The following is a 20,138-nucleotide window of genomic DNA, read 5'->3' on the forward strand; positions in this document are numbered from 1 at the left end:
AGAAAATATTAAAACATGTTTCTGATAATGGGTTAATATCCAAAATCTAAAAAGAACTCATACAACTCAAAAGCAAAAAAGCAAATAATCCAATTGAAAAATGGTTAAAGGACCTCAATAAGCATTTTTCCAAAGACATATGAATGGTTAACAGGTATATGAACAGGTGTTCAACATCACTAATCATCAAATGCAAACAAAATCACAAGGAGATATCACCTCACACCTTAAAATGGCTATCATCAGAAAGACAAGAAATAACAAATGCTGGCAAGGATGTAGAGACAAGGGAAGCCTTGTGCACTGCTGGTAGGAATGTAAACTGGTGCAGCCACTATGGAGGACACTATAGTGGCTCCTCAAAAAATTTAAAATAGAACTACTATATGATCAAGCAATTCCACTTCTGGGTATAAACCCAAAAGAAACAAAATCACTATCCCAAAGAGATATCTGCACCCTCATGTTCATTGCAGCATTATTTACAATAGCCAAAACATGGAAACAGCCTAAGTGGTCCATCAACATATGAATGAATAATGAAAATGTAATGAATATATACAATGGAATACTATTCAGCGATAAAAAGAAGGAAATTCTGCCACTGGAAACAATGTGGCTGGACTTATACTAAGTGAAATAAATCAGACAATGAAAGAAAAATACTACTGGTAGCACTTATATGTGGAATCTAAAAATAACAACAAAAACAACAATAAAAGCCAATTTCATAGAAAGAGAATGAAATGGGGGTTGCCGGGGGTTGCCAAGGGCTGGGGGAATGGGGAAATGGAATGATGTAAGTCAAAAGGTATAAAATTTGTATACTTGAAATTTGCTGAGAGTGTATCTCAAGCATTCTCACTATCAAAAAAAAAAGAGTTAACTATGTGAGGTGATGGATGTGTCAATTATTTTGATCCTGGTTATCATCCCACAATATATATGCATATCATATCATCACATTGTACACCTGAAATATGTACAATGATATAATTATATTTATTGGTATAATTATATTTGTTGATACAATTATATTTGTTGACCTAATCCCCATGTATAAAATAAGTAATCTTATTCTGACTCCTGGTTTTAGCTTAACGTTATTCTTCAGACTTCTTTAGATAACTTAATTTGTCATTGTCACCTCTTTCTTTGTGATTTTTGTAATTTTTATTGAAGTATAATATATATACAAAAACAATGCACAAGTGTACTTAAGTGTACAAATGGCTCAATGAATTTTCACAGTGAACACACCCACTTAACCAGAATCCAGGTCAAGAAACAAAACTTTACCTTAAATCCAGAAGTTCCCTCATGCCCCTATCTACTGCCTACACCCTATCTTACTCTCACATGATAACCACAATGACATACCACTATACACACTTAGATGTCTAAAATGAAAAAGTCAGAAAACACCAAATGGAGATATTGGCAAGAACATGAAGCAACTGAAACCTTCATACCTTGCTAGTGGGAGTATAAGTAAACATATACACGTTGGAAAAACATTTGGGAATTTCTTCTCAAGCCATATATAGTAATTCCTCCCCTAGTTATACACCCAACATGTGTGTTTTTCTTAACCAAAGGCCTGTAGAAAATGTTCACAGCAGTTTTGTTTATAATAGCCAAAACCTAGAGAGAGCCCAAATGCCCACCAATACGATGGAGAAATAAACGGTAGCATAGTCATATAGTAGAATACTATACAGCAATAAAAAGAAATAGATATACTTAGCAAAAAGAATGAATCTCACAGAAACTATATCGAGTGAAAGCCAGACACAGAAGCAAAAGTAATCAACAATAACAGAAGTCAGAATAATGAGGAACTTGGAGCACCAGGGAATCTCATGGGATACTTAAGTTTGACACTTAAGTTATGTACACTTTACTTCAATGAACTGAGGAAAAAAATACAAATATTTTTTGGAATTTACAACATCCGTTTGACTGAAAGTCTCTGAAATAAAACTGATACACTGTTCGTGAAACAAATAGCCCGAAACAAAAAATTATGAAATATCAAAACAAAATCAAGGCACTTTTTTAGGAGTGACGTGGAAATACAAAATTTTTCTGAAGTTCTTCTCTAGCTTAGATGAAAGACGAGCAATGGAAAATCAAAAGATCTTAATGAGAAAGTATTATTTAACATACATATGTTAATAAAGAAATACAGATTCAATTACAACAGTTACTAATGTGTTGGTAATCAGAACCAAAAAGCAGCAATCTACCAAATTAGAAAAAAAAGAAAATAAATGTGACTAGCAGTGCATAAAGAACCAGAAAGTGTGACAAAAAATATAATATAAAGAACATAAAAAAATCAATGATGTCATACTAAGATATACATTAAACTAAATAGCAAAAACAGCAACTAAGCTATAAGATGGCATATGAATGTGCTAAATTTCTTATCGATGACAGACATACCTGACTTGAAAAAACAAAACCTGCCACAGGTTATTTGTAAGAAAAGAACATGAAAATTTGAAAATGAAATGATGGGCAAAAATCAAACATGCTGCAGAAAATATAAGTAAAATAAAAGTAGGTTTGGCTATATTTACATGAGATAAGGTAACACTGAGGGCCAAAAGAATTAAATGAGCAAAGATGATTCTCCAAGAAGAGAAATACACTAAGTCCCCTACATATGAACGAGTTCTGTTCTGAGAGCACGTTCGTAAGTCCAATTTGTTTGTAAGTCCAATAAAGATAGCCTAGGAACCCAACTAACACAATTGGCTATATAGTACTGTACTGTAATAGGTTTATAATACTTTTCACACAAATAATACATAAAGAAACAAACACAAAAAATAAAGAAAACATTTTTAATCTTACAGTACAGTCCTTTGAAAAGTACAGTAATACAGTACAACAGCTGCCATCCAGGGGCTGGCACTGAGTGAACAGGCAAGAAGAGTTACTGACTGGAGGAGGGAGAGGAGGTGGGAAATAGTAGAGCTGAAGTATAGTCAGCAATAGGAGACGGAGGGCAAGCTACACGTGACAATGTAAGCTAGACATGTGAACTAACTTACATGACTGGACATGCGAACACACATTTGCATCTTTGAAAGTTCGCAACTTCAAGGTTCGTATGTAAGGGACCTACTGTAATTTGGGTAATTTTCTTTTTGGCACCAGATATCATAAAGGCCAATAACATAAGGAAAAAACTACTGTTAAGTATAAAGATACTATGATTAAGACACACTCACATATCCATGAAAATACAGGAGGTAGGAAAACAAAAGAAAATGTCATATGAAATCCCAGAGAATATAGATGTTTTCTTTAGAAACTTTAAGAAACTACCAAAATTGATTTAGAAATAGATGGAAAATTAGTCTAAAGATCAAAAGCCAGAAATATGATTTAATAATCAATTGAAGGGCTTCCCTGGTGGCGCGGTAGTTAAGAATCCGCCTGCCAGTTCAAGGGACATGGGTTTGAGCCCTGGCCTGGGAAGATCCCACATGCCGTGGAGCAACTAAGCCCGTGCGCCACAACTACTGAGCCTGAGCTCTAGAGCCCGCAAGCCACAACTACTGAGCCTACATGCCACAACTACTGAGGCCTGCGCGCCTAGAGCCCGTGCTCTGCAACAACAGAGGTCATGACAATGAGAAGCCCGCACACCGCAATGAAGAGTGGCCCCCTCTCACCACAACTAGAAAAAGCCCGCGCATATCAACGAAGACCCGACACAGCTAAAAATAAAATAAATAAATATAAATCAATAAATTTATTTTTAAAAAAAATCAACTGAAGATCTTAAAGATCTACCATAAAAAAACCACCAGTGCCAGATGTTTTTAGAATTAAAAGTCTAGCCAGCAATAAATAAAATGACAACCCATGTAATTTAAACAGCCCATGCCACAGGAAAATACATAACTATCACATACTTAATACCAAAACAAAATATTGGTCAAGAACAGGTCATATTTAATTCTGATACAAAATTGTAAATAAAACTTCGGCAATCTCAATTCACACCAGTCTATTAAGAGAGTAATTCAGCATGTCCAACCAGAACACTCCAGGTTCCAACTAGGTTTCAGTAAAGCAGATTATTTTGTTTCCACTATGTTTTCCAAACACTTAAAAACAGTCTATAATTTTGAACTAAAGTTCAAAAAATATTTGCTGAATGAATAACTTAGTATATTTTTTCCAAAAACTCAAGCTTAAGTTAGACACATGGGAGTTTCAGGTGTTGGAATTACCTGACACAGACTTAACAATCTGTTTAATCTGTGGTTAAAATAATGAAGGAAAAAACGATGGCAAGATGGATGACTTCAACAGGGAACTGAAAACTATGAGAAAGACTGAAGATAAATGGAAAAACTTAAAAGCAGCTAAAGATAAATGAAAAAATGCCCCCTAAATTGCAGAATATATATACTTTTCAAGTTTACACAGACCTTTTGTACCAAAATTGACCACAGTCTGGGACACAAAGCAGATTTCAACAAACTTCAAAGATCTGACATCACACAGAGAATTTTCTTTTTACACAGTTTTTAAGATACAAAACAGTGGGTTAAATCATTTTTCAAAAATGATTATAGATAAATTGCATGGGGGAAAAAAGTAACCTGATGTCTTCCACATACAAAAGTGAACATCAGTTCCATTAAAACAGGCATAAATGTGAAAGCCAAAACAATAAATATTTTTAAAATAACAAAGGAGATTAACCCCACGACTTTGGAGTAGGAAAATTAATTTTAAACAGGACACAAATAACACCTACACTAACAAACTTAATAAACTAATCTAGAAATTGGCAAACTTTTCTTTGTAAACAGTCCGACAGTAAATATTTTAGGCTTTGAGGGCCCAATGGTCTCTGTCACTTCACTACTGAACTTCTCCACTAGAGCCACAGATTATATGTAAATGAATCACCAGGGAGGTATTGGGATGGTGAGAGGGGCACAAGAGAAGCTTCAGCAGTGCTAGTAATATCTGTTTTGACCTATGTGTTAGTTACATGGGCAATGGATTTGTAATAATTCATTGAGTTCTATAGTTAAGATCTGTGACTTTTCTATAAACCTGCTATACATATAGAAATAAGATTTATTAAAAACTAAGATACACTTTAATTTATTGATCAAAGAAGGCATGAGAATAGAAACTGAAGCCTGCATATAAAAAAAAAAAGCACTACATATTGATACCTGGATTTTGTAGTTAAAGTGGTACACAGAGGGTAATTACATCTTTAAATGCTTATGCTTAAAAGCTTTAAAATAAACTCATCTTCAACAAAAAGTTGGAAAAAATAGCCTATAACCAAAGACAGTTGAAGCAAGGAACAAAGGTAAAAGTAGAAGTTAATGAAAATTATAGATCAATGAAGCCAAAAGCTGGTTCCTTGAAAGACTAATAAATACATATCTGTAATAAAAATTAGTCACAAATGAAAAACTGTTAGAAATAAAAAGCAACAGATTAAACATTTTAAAAATAATAACACTACAGACAAGTTTATGGAAAAAATACTGATGAATAGAATTATTCAGATCATTAAAAGAATAATGCTTTTTGACCTAGTGGGCCTTGTTTCAGAACACAAAGATTAGTTATTAAGAAATGTGGAAATATCCCCCATAAAATGTTAAGAAAGCATTTGGAAAAATTAAACTCTCATTCTTAGTAAGACTCAGTGAATACTTTGTGAACATGACAAAGTCTACCCAGTCCAAGCCAGCAGCATGCATAATGAAGAAATATGGCAGGCACTCCCACTCAAATCTGTTTTGTCGGTGCTTGGTCAGGAAGTGTTATCCTTTTATTGTGCTGCTTATTCTTCACAGACAGACAAAATAAAATTAGGTCCTTTAATCACATTACATATATACACACACACACACACACACATATATATATTTTTTAAACTCCAGATGGACTAAGATACTACATATTTTTTTTAAAAACATGCTTGGTATTTTTAGACAAAATAAAGAAAAATTTCATTAGGCCCTTGGGGTAAAGAAAACAGAATGAAAAATAGAAAGCAGGGACTTCCCTGGTGGCACAGGGCTTAAGAATCCACCTGCCAAAGCAGGGGACATGGGTTCGAGTCCTGGTCCAGGAAGATCCCGCATGCCACGTGCGCTACAACTACTGAGGCTGTGCTTTAGAGCCTGCGAGCCACAACTACTGAGTCCGCATGCCACAGCTACTGAAACACGTGCACCTAGAGGCCGTGCTCCACAGGAGAAGCCACCGCAATAAGAAGCCCGCACACCACAACAAAGAGTAGCCCCTGCTCGCCGCAACTAGAGAAAACCCTCATGCAGCAACGAAGACCCAATGCAGGCAATAATTAATTAATTAATTTAAAAAAAAAAAAAGAGTCCGCCTGCCAATGCAGGGGACACAGGTTCGAGCCCTGGTCCTGGAAGATCCCACACGCCGCGGAGCAGCTAAGCCCGTGAGCCACAATTACAGAGCCTGAACTCTAGAGCCCGCGAGCCACAACTACTGAGCCAGCGTGCCACAGCTACTGAAGTCCGTGTGCCTAGAACCCCTGCTCTGCAACAAGAGAAGCCACCGCTGAGAGAAGCCTGCGCACCTCAACAAAGAGTAGCCCCCGCTTGCTGCAACTAGAGAAAGACCGCGTGTAGCAACAAAGACCCAATGCAGCCAAAAATAAATAGAAAGCACAGGAGGATTGTATCACAATATAAAAGTTACAGAAAATATACCATTAAATTAAAAGACACAAAACATACTGAGGAAAGATAATTAGTAACAATTATAACGAAAGATTACATTTAGAATACATACGGAATGCTTACAAAACTCTGGAAGAAAACAACCTGAAAAGCCATAAATTTATGAAAACTGCACAACCTCAGTAATCAGTCACAAAATTAAACAGTGAAGTTTTTCACCCATTACTGAGGAAATAACTTTTATATCTGGTGAGGAGGGAAGAAAAGTAGTCTGCTAATGAATAACAATGTACATAGAAAAATTAGAAATCCTTATATCCTATAACTCAAAAATACTAATCATAGAACACTAGAGCAGTGATTCTTAAACTCAGCAGGTATCAGCATCACATGAACACCGTGTTAAAACAGACTGCTGAGCCTCACCCCTGAATTTCTTTCCAGTACGTTTGAGATAGGGCATGAGAATCTGCATTTCAAACAAGTTTCCAGGTGCTGCTGCTGCTTCTGGCCAAAGAACCTCACTTTGAGAAGCACTGCTCTAGAGTCTGGAGATACACTTGTATTTGTGCAGAGAGAATGACACGGATATTCATAGCAGCACTGTTTATATTACTGAAAAATGGAAATTATCTAAATGTCTACCAATAAAATACCTAGAATGGGAAAATATAACTTTAAAAGGAATAAAATAAACTACATATGGATAGATCTCAAATTATTAGTGAATTGGGAGAAAAATGTGTATCATACATATGTTAAAATAATTTACATATTTTTAAAAAGCACCCAAAACAATATACAGTATTGTTCAGCTAACTATATATTTTTCCAATGTACATACAAGGGGTAAAATAAGAAGACCAGTAGAACTTGGAACTAGACTCAGAACTGAACTGTGGGGCATAATGAGGAAGATGCCAGAAAAAGCCATCAGAAGAGTGATATCAGAAGTGGACAAAGGAGACTTTCCAGGAGACAGTAGTCAGTAGGGTAATGTAGCAGTTGTTCAAGGAAGGCAACTACAATTAAGTCACTGGTGACCTTTACCTGAATAGATTCTGAAGTGGAGAAGAACCAAGACAGAAGGCTATGGGATGAAATTTGACTGAGAAGCTCAGAAACATTTACCAGAGACTTTAACTTTGAACCATCTGCTGCAGGACTTGTACACACAGCTGGGCTAAGATAAAATAATTTTGTAATAGGCGTGCAGGCCATTTATTCATCTAAACACACTAAGTTTTATACCAAAATTAATAAGACTATCATAAAACTGATTATTCGAACCCTCTCTTGGACCCTTTTACTCCCAGGAAGGAATGATTTGAGGCACTCATTTCAGGGAAGGTTACTCACTATGTGAGTCCCTGGACGGTTACTCACTATGTGTCCCTATGTTAACACGAAGAAGGATATCTTCCAGTAAGAAGATATGTCTTTATGTCTTGAAAGGAAACTATCTGTATCCAAGATACAGTGTCTCCCTTTCTGCCATGGTCATCAGAAACGTATCTGCAGGTCAACTTAGAAATTAACTTAGAAACTATACATTATATAATGATCAGTATATATCTGTAAGCCAATTTGGTCCTGCTATTGATCTGTGAACTTTACATTTTCTTTTAAGTTTGACTTTTATCTATAACTAATTTTCCATCTTAACATATGGACTCTTACAAATCTCACAAAATCCATTGTTAAATAAAGGAATGAATGAACAAACTTACCTGGGATTTATTCATTTTCTGCTGTTCTTGGAAAAATGTAGACAACTCTCAAGATACGCTGGGTTAGAAGAGGAGGACTGGGGTCATGAAAGATCTGGCCTGTGTGGCAGCTCCTGAATTCTCCTTCCCTATAAAGCTAAACACACCACTAGATAAGGAAAAACCTCAATGTCCCTTTGACCTTCAGAAGAGTCAGGGAGACAGATGGTGGAAGACCACCTACCTAATACGACTCTAATATAATCAGGTAGCTCTTGGGTATAAAATTGTTCTGAGTTAGGTATTTACCTCCTAAGGATATTTTAACAGTTTAAATCTCCCCTGGTGTTCACAAAAAAAGTTTAAATGATAAAATTGGTTAAAACGAATTAAAAAACACATTATGAAGGAACATTAACTCTTCACCAAAGCTGTTGTTAAAAAAAAACACTCAAGACTAAAGAAAAATAATAAAACTCAAAACTAAGCTGTTTATCAATTTCCCCACTAATATTACTAAACCTTTGGTTAGTGACTCCACACAAGGCTATAAAAAGCAGTGCTTTAAGGAAAGACGCGTGTTTTAATTTATCTTTGTTGCTGTTTCTCAAAAGGATCTTTCATAAAAAAACTGCTTTTAGTTGTATGGAAAAGTAAACAGTACTGGCTTAGGAGTCGGATCTTTTAGTCTTCGCCACTAACTGATCTGAACAAGGCACTAATCTTCAGAAACAAAAAAAGAAATTCTATCACATGATACAAAAACCGGATAATTCTTGAACACCCTTCCTGAATGTTAGGGCAGGGAGAACAGAGAGACAACGTTTATCAAGATGAAGGGATGGACATGACTGAAGAGCAGTTAGGAATCCAAAAAGCATAAATGGAGAACCATAGGCATGGGTATGTGTACAAAGCTAACTATTGTATTACTCAGCCTCGCGCGTTCTCCCCGCAGCACCGCCCACCTACCCCGGGGGGCTCGCTGCACCCGTCACGCATGCGTATTAAGCCCTCCTCCTGCGCCCTGAAAAAGGGGGCCTCTCGGACAGCACCGCCCGCTGAGCGTTGGGGCTAGTCAAGCAGGGGCTTTGATTCATTTTCCTGACTGAGACGCCAGCTTCACGCCGTCCCGGGGGTCCGCGGAGCTCCTCCCCACCACCGGGCACCGACCTTCTCCCTCCCGCCCTCCAAACCGAGGGCTCCCGTCGGCCCTCACCCAACCCTCCCGGGCTCACCCGCCTCTCCCTCGTCGTGTAGCACTGGCCCTAGAAGAGCGCATAGACTCGCCAGCCCCGTAACCGCTTCCCACGCAAGGCCTGAAGAAAACAGAAGTAAAGGCTGCAGTGCACAGAGGCGGAAGTGCAGAGGCCAAAGGTGGCTCTAGGCATGCGCAGATGGCCCGCACGCAGGGCCAGACAGTCTGCGCCGAACGTCAGAAGTCTGTTTCCCTTGAGCCTCCGCGACTGGCGGCTCGGGATTGGCTGAGAGAGCAGCCTTACCTAGCAGTGGGAAGTTTGGAGCTTTAAATTCCCTAAGCTTTAAGCCGGTCAGGGACTCCCCCAAAAGTTATGGATTACAGCTGAGTTCTCTGTGCAGCCAGAATGCAAATTTACACACAGAGCTGTCAAGGAAAGGGAACCTGTATGTCAATTTCACTTTTTTTTAAATACTGGGAAATAGACCCCATTAATAAAAGAATAATATGCGCCATCAACAGCGATTTGTTCAGGAATTAAAAAGCGGAGGAGGGGCGGACAAGAAAGCCAGTTCATTAAAATCATGAAAGCAATAAAGGAAAATTGTAGATAAGACACAATCCAAAAGAAAACAGTCATTTATATAAACATTTTCATTTGTGAGATTAAAATTATTTGAATAAAGGGAGATATACCCTTTCATAGAAAGATTCAAAAATTTTGGACAAAATTCCAATAAGAATCTCAACAAATTTTTGCATGTATTTTTTTCTCCTTGACTTTATTTAAAGTATTGTGTACTTTACAAAAGTATTCTCAACTTCATCTGGAATAAAAATAAATCTAAATTAACAGCCAGAAACCATTTCAAAAAGGAGAAAATTGCCTAAGAAATATCAATACGTATAATAATAGCTCAGTTATTCAAAATAGTTTGGCATCTGCTTCATGGTAATACAACAGCCATGATTAAGACTGTTTTTTAAATGTAGTATAATAAACGTAGCATTTCAAAACAATGAGGGAAAGAATGAAGTATTCCAAACATCAAGTCATTCCCAACAATTGGGAATAAAGTTTATATCCATAGATCACATGTGATACAGTTCACATGGATTCAAGGTTTGAAATGTTTAAAGTAAACCACTAAGTTAGTAAAAGAAAATAAATTGAGATGAGAAGTTGTGACAGAAAGAAACCCATAAATTTAATGTGATACATTTTATTATAAAAAATAGCAAACAACTCAGTTCTAGTTTTTAAAAGATGTTAAAAGCAAAGAAACCAGGAAATTATATCTTTACTATATAAAAGAAAAGATGTATTACTTAATAAGATCTTTAAATCAATAGAAGGAAAAAACTTAAAATGGGCTACAGAACTAAGCAGCAATATAATAAAAAAAGAAAATTCAAATGAATAATATGTGTTTGAAAAAGTTGATTATGAGAATTGAAAGAAATGTAAACGTTTATGTAAAAACATGTAAGATATCATTACTGAGATTTAAAATTTTTAAATTTAAAATGTATATATATATACACAGAAGTTCATTTTATTTGGTACAGTTTTGAGTTCTGACACATGCACAGATCTGTGTAACCACCACTTCAGTCAAAATACAGAACTGTTTCATTACTGCCCCCCCCAAACTGCTTCATACCCTTTTGAAATAAAAAACCTCTCAGCACTCTTAACTTCTGGCAACCACTATGTATTCTTCATGCCTGTATGTTTGCCTTTTTAAAAAAGTATTTTTACAAATACCTACAGCAAATATTACAGCTAATATGGACAGTGTTCAACTTAAAAGTAGGACAAAAATAAGGATGCCTGCTATCTCCAACTTTATTCAGCATTTTTCTAAGCTCCTTGAACTCAGTCTTGTTGATGATTTTTTTGGATCTGACTCCAAAAGCAAAGGAAACAAAAGCAAAAATAAACAAGTAGGACTACATCAAACTAAAAAGCTTCTGCATGACAAAGAAAACCATCAACAAAATGAAACGGTCTATCCCAACTGGGAGAAAATATATGCAATTCATGTATCTGATAAGTGGTTAATATCCAAAATATATAAAGAACTCATACCACTCAATAGCAAACAAACAAACAAGAACTCTGATTAAAAAAATGGGCTGAAGAACTGAATAAACATTTTTCCAAAAAAGATATATAGGTGGCCAATAGGTATGAAAAATGCTGAGCATCACTAATTATCAGGGAAATGCTAACCAAAACCACAATGAAATGTCACCTTACACCTATTAGAATGACTATTATCAAAAAAGACAAGAAATTACAGGTGTTGGAGAGGATTTTGAGACAAGGCAACCCTTCTGCACTGTTGCTGGGAATGTAAACTGGTGCAGTCACTGTGGAAAAAAGTATGGAGTTTCCTCAAAAAATTAAAAGTGGAACTACCATTCGACCCAGCAATCCCTCTTCTGATACAAGGAAAACAGTAATTTGAAAAGATATATGCATCCTTATGCTCACTGCAGCATTATTTACAATAGACATGATATGAGACAACACAAGTGTCCAATGATGGATGAATGGATAAAGAAATAGTTGTACAGATATACAATGGAATATTATTCAGCCAAATAAAAGAATGAAATCTTGCCATGTGACAACATGGAAGAATCTTGAGGGCACTATCCTAAGTGAAATAACACAGAGAAAAAGAAATACTGCATGATCTCATTTATATGTGGAATCTTGAAAACAAAAATCTTAGATACAGAGAACAGATTGGAGTTGCAGAGACAAGAGGTGGGTGGGGTGAAATGGGTGAAGGTGAAAAGGTACTAACTTCCAGCTATAATATAACATAAATAAGTCATGGAGATGTAAGAAACAGCATGGTGACCATAGTTAATAATATTATATTGCATATGTGAAAATTGCTAAGAAAGCAAACCTTAAAAATTCTCATAAAAGAAAAAATTTTTGTACCTATGTATCTTGACAGATCTCAACTAGACTTACCATGGTGATTATTTCACAATATATACAAATAATGAATCCTTACGTTGTACAGCTGAAACTAACATAATGTTATATGTCAACTATACCTCAAAAAAAAAAAACTATAATATCCTAGGAACAGTACAATATCAGAACAAGCTGTGACTTCTGAAAAGAGTTAAAACTTTTTTTGCATGAAATTCTCTCCTTCCCTTCCCCATTTTTTGTTTGTACCATATCTACATTCTCAGAACATAAAGCCATTGAGATAGTCTGGGACCTGGGATCCTCTACCTGTACGCGTGTACTTGTACCTGGGCAAACGTCTCCTCCAGCAACTGAATAGTATGCAACTATAAGGGACTAAAAATAGCTGCATGCATGCCAGTTGGGGGGCAATTGGGAACAGTAAGATACTAAGGGCCACAAACCAACTGCTGCTTCTGAGGTGCCAGGAGCAAAAGCAGGGTACTGCACATGATCCATTCACACAGCACCACCAAGGGGGTGGGCAGGCCACCGAAGCCACACCTCAGTCTGACCCACCAGTCCTGCCCCCACCCTCACTCCATTTAAGGAAGTAGCCTGCCCCTCCAGAAGAGTGAACAAGGGCACCTGTTACTTGTTTTCGCTCCCTTGTGCCCCAGCACTAGTCCCAATAAAGGCTTGCCTGAATTCCTCCTCCGGCCTCTTATCCATTTCTGTGATTAAAGAGTCCAAGGACCCAAATCTGTATCAATTACATAGCATAACCTCTTCTTTTTAACCCGCCTTTAATCTTAATTCTAGAAGTAACTATATATTTACAGTTCACACTAATCCTTATTGCAATGTCTCTTTAGTTACTGTGGTTTCTGAAGCTGGTTCTTCAGTAGATTCCTCAAGGAGGGCTCCTGGAACACTCTCCTGAAACACTATAATGAAGACAGGGTCAGTATTACTGACTTTTCTTTTTGCCTCCAGCTCCAATATGATTCAATATGGGACTTTTAATGATTCTGTCTTTTATTTCGAAGTTTGATATTTTGTTCATCAAGGACTTTTTGACACTGAATTTAGTTTTTGAATAATTATTGCATTAAAGTCTCATTCATCTTGATTACTGAGTTGTTGGTGCCCCTGAAATTTTGTGCCCGAGGCCAGTGCCTTTCTCACCTCACCCTGGTCCAAGCACGGAGCTGGAGCTTCTCTGTCCTCTGTCTTTACTGTTCCCATCCTACTTAATTTGAGAGCGCTCCCAGCAGTTGCTGTGCATGCATAATCCAGTCCCAAAGGAGCCCTGGCGGCTCAGTGTGAGAATTCAAAGACATTCATGCCTTACCTTAGACCTCTGCCTCACTAACTGGTGGAGTAAACCAAGTTTCTCCCAGTCTCAGCTGCAGCTCCTGGCCAGGCTCTTGCATGGCACAAGCTTAAAGCTCTGCTGTGGTTCCTCCTTTGGTCCCTGCACCGCGCATGCGTGGGACTCTCCTGGGAAGGGGCGCGCGCAGGCTCGCGCTGCCTCTGTACTGAGCATGCGCACGGCCCCCATGTGTCCAGCTACACGGTTGCTTCCTTCTGCTTTCCCCACACTTAGGGTGATGTTGATTAGGTCTAATGGCTGTTGTCCACCCAGTTGTATTTTGCAGTAACAGGGGGATACCTTGTCATCCAGTCTCGTTGTAAATATTGCCCATGGGTTTCGGTTTTAATGTCTTATGCTCTGTGTTTATATTCAGATTCTGGAACATAAAAACTATGCTTCCATGATCACACCAACTTCCCAGAATTCCTAAATATATTTTATTTTTAAAACGGTACTTCAAAAGAAAACAATGGAGAACGGAATTAATTTTTTATATACAGAAAAAAACTACATTACATTTTTTAAAACTACATTACAAAAAAACCCCACAAAAAGGCTATTTTCTGCTCAAGGCCTAGACATGTTCCCATTGTTAACAAGGTAGATTGCACCTGATAGGAATGTGGCAGCTCCCGGTCCAGGCAAGATGTAGAGCAAACACATGGGATGGCCTGGCCCAGCTCAGAAGAGAGAAAAGGGAAAGGCCCTGGGAGTGAAGAGAGAAGGGAAAACCGGGTAAAAGTTTGTGACCCAATGTTTCAGCTGTCAGGGTGAAGTTCCTGCTACTGGTCCACGGAGCCAGGTGAGGGGCTGGGTTTCACTCCCTTTCGGTGGGAGAAGAGGCAGGGATCAGGGATGGACACACACAGAAAGCCAGGTCTGCTGGTGGACGGTGCCCCTAACAGAAGGGTGACAAGAAACATTCTACTCACTGAGGAAGCTTTACTGTCTGGGCTCTGGGTGAGCAAGAAAGAGACCCTCCTGAGGGGAAAATCACTAGGCCTGTGCTGTGGACTGGATATTTATGTCCCCCACATTCATATGCTGGAATCTTAGCCTCAAAGGTGATGATGTTAGGAGGTGGGGCCTGTGGGAGGTGATGAGGTCAGAAGGCAGCAACCACATGAATGGGATGAGTGCCCCCATAAAAGAGGCCAGAAAGAGTCGCCTTTCCACTTCTGATCTGTGAGGACCCAGCAAAAAAAGGACCACCTGTGAACCAGAAAGTGGGCCCTCAGCAGACACAGAATCTGTAGGTGCCTTGATCTTGGATTTCTCAGCATCTAAAACTCTGAGAAATAAATTTCTGTTGTTTATATGCCACCCAGTCTGTGGTATTTGTTACAGCAGCCCAAATGGAATAAGACAGCCTGTGATTCAAGCAGCCAGTGTCTGATTGTAAGTGCTATGGATATAAGTAAACAGAAGAAGAGGCTGGAGGTGGGGAGTGGGGGACGTTTTGTTTTAACTAGGGTGGTAAGTGAAGTCTTTGTGTCAGGGGGAACATGAAAGACTTGATATTTAAGAAGAATTCTATATGTTCACCTCCATAGGGCCTGAAAATGCACTTAAGAAAATTCAATATCCTTTTCTAATTAAAAACCAAAATAACACAACAAAAATGGCAATAGTTAGAAATGTCCTTAACATGAGAAAAAAACATGTATACGTCAAAACCCCAAAGCCAGAAAGAATCGCTATCACCAAAACATGCCCTGATCTCACCATGAACAACAGTAAGCAGAGACTACAAATGGGAGGATTAGAACCCCAACACCTTCATGAAATAGGTAATTTGATAAAACTATAAAAGAAATTACTGTAAATTGGTTAAAGACCTAAAAGATTGCATTGGAATCATAAGTGAATAACACACCATGAAAAGAAATACCAGGAAAATTAGAAAAACAAAACAAGATAAAAAAAAATTCTAAAACTAGAAAAACACTGCCATGGAAATATGAACACTACTGGGTGGATTAGACAGCAAGTTAACCGGGGTTGAAGAGAGAATTAGTGAACCCGAATGCTGCAGAGAGATAAACTAATGGAAAATAAAAACAGGGCAAGCACAGTGAGACAGATGAAGTGTAGAAAGAAAGAGTTTAATATTCCCTGGGATTTTACGATGAGAAATGGGAGGAGTGTTAAAGACACAGGATTTGAAGACTTTTAGAATTACTGTAAAACATGGATTTTCAGATTCCAGTCCTGAGCAGGAAAAATAAAAACAAACTTGAACCTCATCCTACAGTAATGGATTGTAGAATACTAAAGATAATTGAAGACTTTACCACAGAGCAGGGAAGGCAGACCACAGTGAGACCAAACAGCAGCCCAGTCAGCAGTCACAATTCAGGGAGGAACACAAAGCAAAGACATCGCCATGTCAAGGGAAGCATCACAGAAAACATCTGTATATTTTTCTCCCTAAACTATCACTCAAGAATAAAAGCAAAATAAGAACATTTTCAGATAAAATAGACTAAGAGAGTTTGCCTCTCTCAGGCTCTCACTGAAAGTGAGGAAGGATGTATTTAAGGAAGAAGTGAGTGGAATCCCAGAAGGAAGGAGAGGAGTGTGAGAGACACAGAAGCAGGAGATGGGGGAAAGCAGGTCTCAGTCAGACAGTCATCGACTGTGTGAAACAACAGTCATGGATTAGTAATAACAATAATCATGACTAATTGGAGGCATAAACTTCTGTGGTTCAGTGCTGTGTCCTGGCCATCACCTGCCACCCTACCAGGGTTCGGGAAGCCTGAGCTGAGGTTGGGAGCGCATATATATCTATTTATATAATAATTATTTATATCTATCTACATAATAAGAATTCTATACCATGAACAAGTGGGATTTATTCCTGAAATGCAAGAATGTTTCAACCTAGGAAAATGCATTGGTGTAATGGAATGAAGGGGAAAAAACATGACCATCTCAAGGTAGAAAAAGCAATTGAAAAAATTAACCACCTCTGCATGATGAAAACTACTCAACAAACTAGGTTTGAAGAGAATTACCACGACAGAATTCAAGCCGTATATGTAAAACCACAGCCAACATCACACTCAATGGTGAAAGACTGAAAACTTTCCCTCTGAGATCAGGAAGCATGTAAGAATGCTGGGTTTTACCACTTCTATGCAACATAGTACTGGTAGTTTTAGCCATAGCAGTTAGGAAAGATAGATCAATAAATAAGTTAATGAATAAATCACTGACATCCAGTGATTTGAAAGGAGGAAGCAGAATTATCTCTGTTCTCACATGACATGATCTCATGCATACAAATCCTAAGGATGTCACAAAAATAATGTCCAAACTAATAAATAAATTCAGCACAGTATCAGGATACAAAGTCAACATTAAAAATCATTTATTTCTATACACTAACATGATCAATCTGAAAAGGAAACTAAGAAAACAATTTTATTTACAATTCCATCAGAAAGAGTAAACTACTTAGTAATTAACGTAACCAAGGAGGTGAAGACTTACACAAGGAAAATTGCCAAACTTTGTGAAAGAGACTAAATGACACAAATCCCATTTTCACGGACTGGAAGACTTACAACTGCTAACATCTCAATAGTACCCATTGTAATTTACAATTCCAGTGTAACCCCTATCAAAACCCCATCCTAAATGGAAAACCCCATCCTAAAATTCACTTTACACTGAATAGACCCCCAAAGAGCCAAACAATTCTGAGCAAGAAAAACAATGTGGGAGGATGCACACTCCCTGATTTCAAAACTTACTGCAAAGCTACAAGACTCAAAACAGTTTGGTACTGGTATAAAGACAGAATTATACATCAATGAAATAGAATTCAGAGCCCAGAAAGAAACCTTCACATATTTGGTCAAATGATTTTTGACAAGAACAGCAAGATTATTCAGGGGGAAAAGACAGTCTTTTCCACAAAAGGTGCTGGGAGAATGTGATACGAACGTGCAGAGGAACGAGGCTGGACCCTACCAACACCATTTATAAAAGTTAACTCACAAATAAGGACTTCCCTGGTGGTCCAGTGGTTAAGACCCTGTGCTCCCAATGCAGGGGGCCTGGGTTCGATCCCTGGTCAAGGAACTAGATCCCACATGCCTCAACTAAAAGATCCCGCAAGCCGTAATGAAGACCTGTTGCAGTCAAATAAATAAACATTAAACAAAAAAAGGGACAAAATTTCATATCTTGGACACACAAACATACATACATCCAGATAGACAAAGAGATCTCAGTCTGCCTGCCTGACTTTAAAAAAGCCTCATTCCTTTCTTTTTTTTTTCTCTCTCTTCAAGTTTTAATTTCTACTAATTGAGCCAAGGCTGTAGTCTCAGGTGATGTGGCCTATGTTTACACTGCGGGGATGTGATAAGAGTTATAACTTCAAACTTTATCCTAGGAATACTCTTGCACCAATCACTAGTTTTAAGTACATTCTATGATGATTTGAGGCCTGCTAACTAGGCAGACTTGTACCAAGAAAATAGCACTCAAAAACCCACAGAACAAAACAACAAACTATTCTCAAACAAAATACACATTTGCTGGAGACAATCTGAGATTTACCTGCGATTAGACATTCAAAATGGCAATAGTGCATAGCAGAATGTCACGAAATAAACATTTCCCCTGATTCGGAAGTCTTCCTTTCTTCATGCAAAATTTACCAAAAAACCCCCAGAAAAATTAAAAAACCCAACCAAGCCTGATAGTAGCTAGAATTTTCAAATATTTGAGCGCCTATGATAACTACTCAAAAATGAAATTTTAAATGCTCATTTAACTTAGAGTAACGCTGCTTCGCAACAACCTGTTGCTGGAAACGAGTAACACAAACAAGAAAAACATAAACTGTTCAAAAAGGCCTTCATAAGCAAAAATATAAAAAGCACAGAATTTCCTTATTTCAAACTTTGGTTAGATGTTACTATGTCACACACCCTCCAGAGAGCGCTCTGCGAGTCAGTTACGAGTCATTTCAGTTAATCAAGGGTGAAAACGCTGAAAGCGAAGCTTCAGCCTTTTGGAGCTGACCCTCCTGAGGGCTTCAGGAAAGGGCACAGAGGCCCCCGTCTGAACACCGCTCCTGGCGGCCGGGGGTCCAGGATCCCCGAGCTGTGCGCGCGCCCATCACCCGCGCGCACCCCGAGAGCAGAGGCCCCTGCACCCCTCCGGACCCACCGTGCCCGAGACGCCCGAGACACCCGCCCCGCGGCCCCGTCTTCGGGCTCCTCTGCGGCGCCTCCCCGTCCAGGCCCCGCGAGCCCGCGGCGACGGGGCCGAGTCCGGCGTCCGCAGACCCAGAGACCAGCCCCCCGGGCGCGTGCGGACAGCCCCGCCGCGAGGAGGCCCGAAGGGCGCCGAGGAGGGAGGGCTGCGAGCGCGAGGGGCGCCCACCGCTCAACGGCCGCCTTCGTGGCCCCGGCCCGCCGTCCTCACCCTGCGGCCGGTGGCGGCGGCCCCGGAGCCGAGGAGCGAGGGAGGCTCGCGCTCCTCGGGGCTGGAGGGGTCGGGCCCCTGGCTGTCTGGCAGGCGGGGGGCGGCGGCCGGGGGGCGCGCGGTGAGGGGCTTTGGGTAGAGCTGCACTTACTCGTCTCTGCGCTGCTCCCCCGCCGGAAGCGTCACAGTGTGGGCACCTACTTGGTCTCCAACTTCCCTTTCCTCAGGACGCGAGTCTGCAGGAGCCCGAGCATCCCAGCGGCGCAGCCCTCTCACCTGCCTCCGCTCACGCCTGCGCACTCGCTCCTCGGGAGGGAGGGGGTGGGGCGAGGCGGGGAGCCTCCCGGCCTCAGGAACCCCGGTCTGCATACCCCTGTCTATTTTTAATTTCCTGAAAGTGGTTTACTTGAAATCAATTAAAAAAAAAAAAATGACACGTTTTCTTGTCCAAATCATAATTTACTGACTATAGATGCTGCCTTTGTAAGATTTCCTCAGTGATCATAATTTATCCGCTGTCAACCGACCTGAGTCAAGCTGCAGGAATCAAATTTTTTCAAAATTCTATTTTCCTTCCATCAGTTTTCAGTCAGTAATACACTGTGCCACGTGGAGTTTTATTTAGCGTGCATCACGTTTACTAATAATCACCATGAGGCCCATGGTCCCTAGGGTGAAAATGTAGGGGTCCATTAGGTCTACTACCTCGGTCACAGAGATTCTTTTTCTTTTTTTTTTTTAAGAC

The 20,138-nt window shown here is 39.2% G+C and overlaps 1 protein-coding gene across 4 annotated transcripts in view; it reads right to left on the reverse strand.

Moving 5' to 3' along the window:
• Window positions 1-19,657, reverse strand: part of LOC118882677 (zinc finger protein 33B) — a 57,459-nt gene extending 37,802 nt beyond the window's left edge. For 2 of the 4 annotated variants that reach the window (XM_036828832.1, XM_036828834.1), the window contains exons 1-2: window positions 9,667-9,803; window positions 8,450-8,585 (exon numbers count right to left, since the gene is read on the reverse strand). In XM_036828832.1, coding sequence (XP_036684727.1) covers window positions 8,450-8,464 — 15 coding nt within the window. In that variant the 5' untranslated portion in view covers window positions 8,465-8,585; window positions 9,667-9,803. Of the gene's footprint in view, window positions 1-8,449; window positions 8,586-9,666; window positions 9,813-19,544 lie in introns of those variants that run through there. The other 2 variants (XM_036828833.1, XM_036828835.1) reach the window with 2 other exon arrangements.
• Between the last annotated feature and the right edge of the window lie 481 nt (window positions 19,658-20,138).

Source organism: Balaenoptera musculus, chromosome 16 (genome assembly GCF_009873245.2).
Source record: "Balaenoptera musculus isolate JJ_BM4_2016_0621 chromosome 16, mBalMus1.pri.v3, whole genome shotgun sequence".
Lineage (NCBI taxonomy): Eukaryota > Metazoa > Chordata > Mammalia > Artiodactyla > Balaenopteridae > Balaenoptera > Balaenoptera musculus.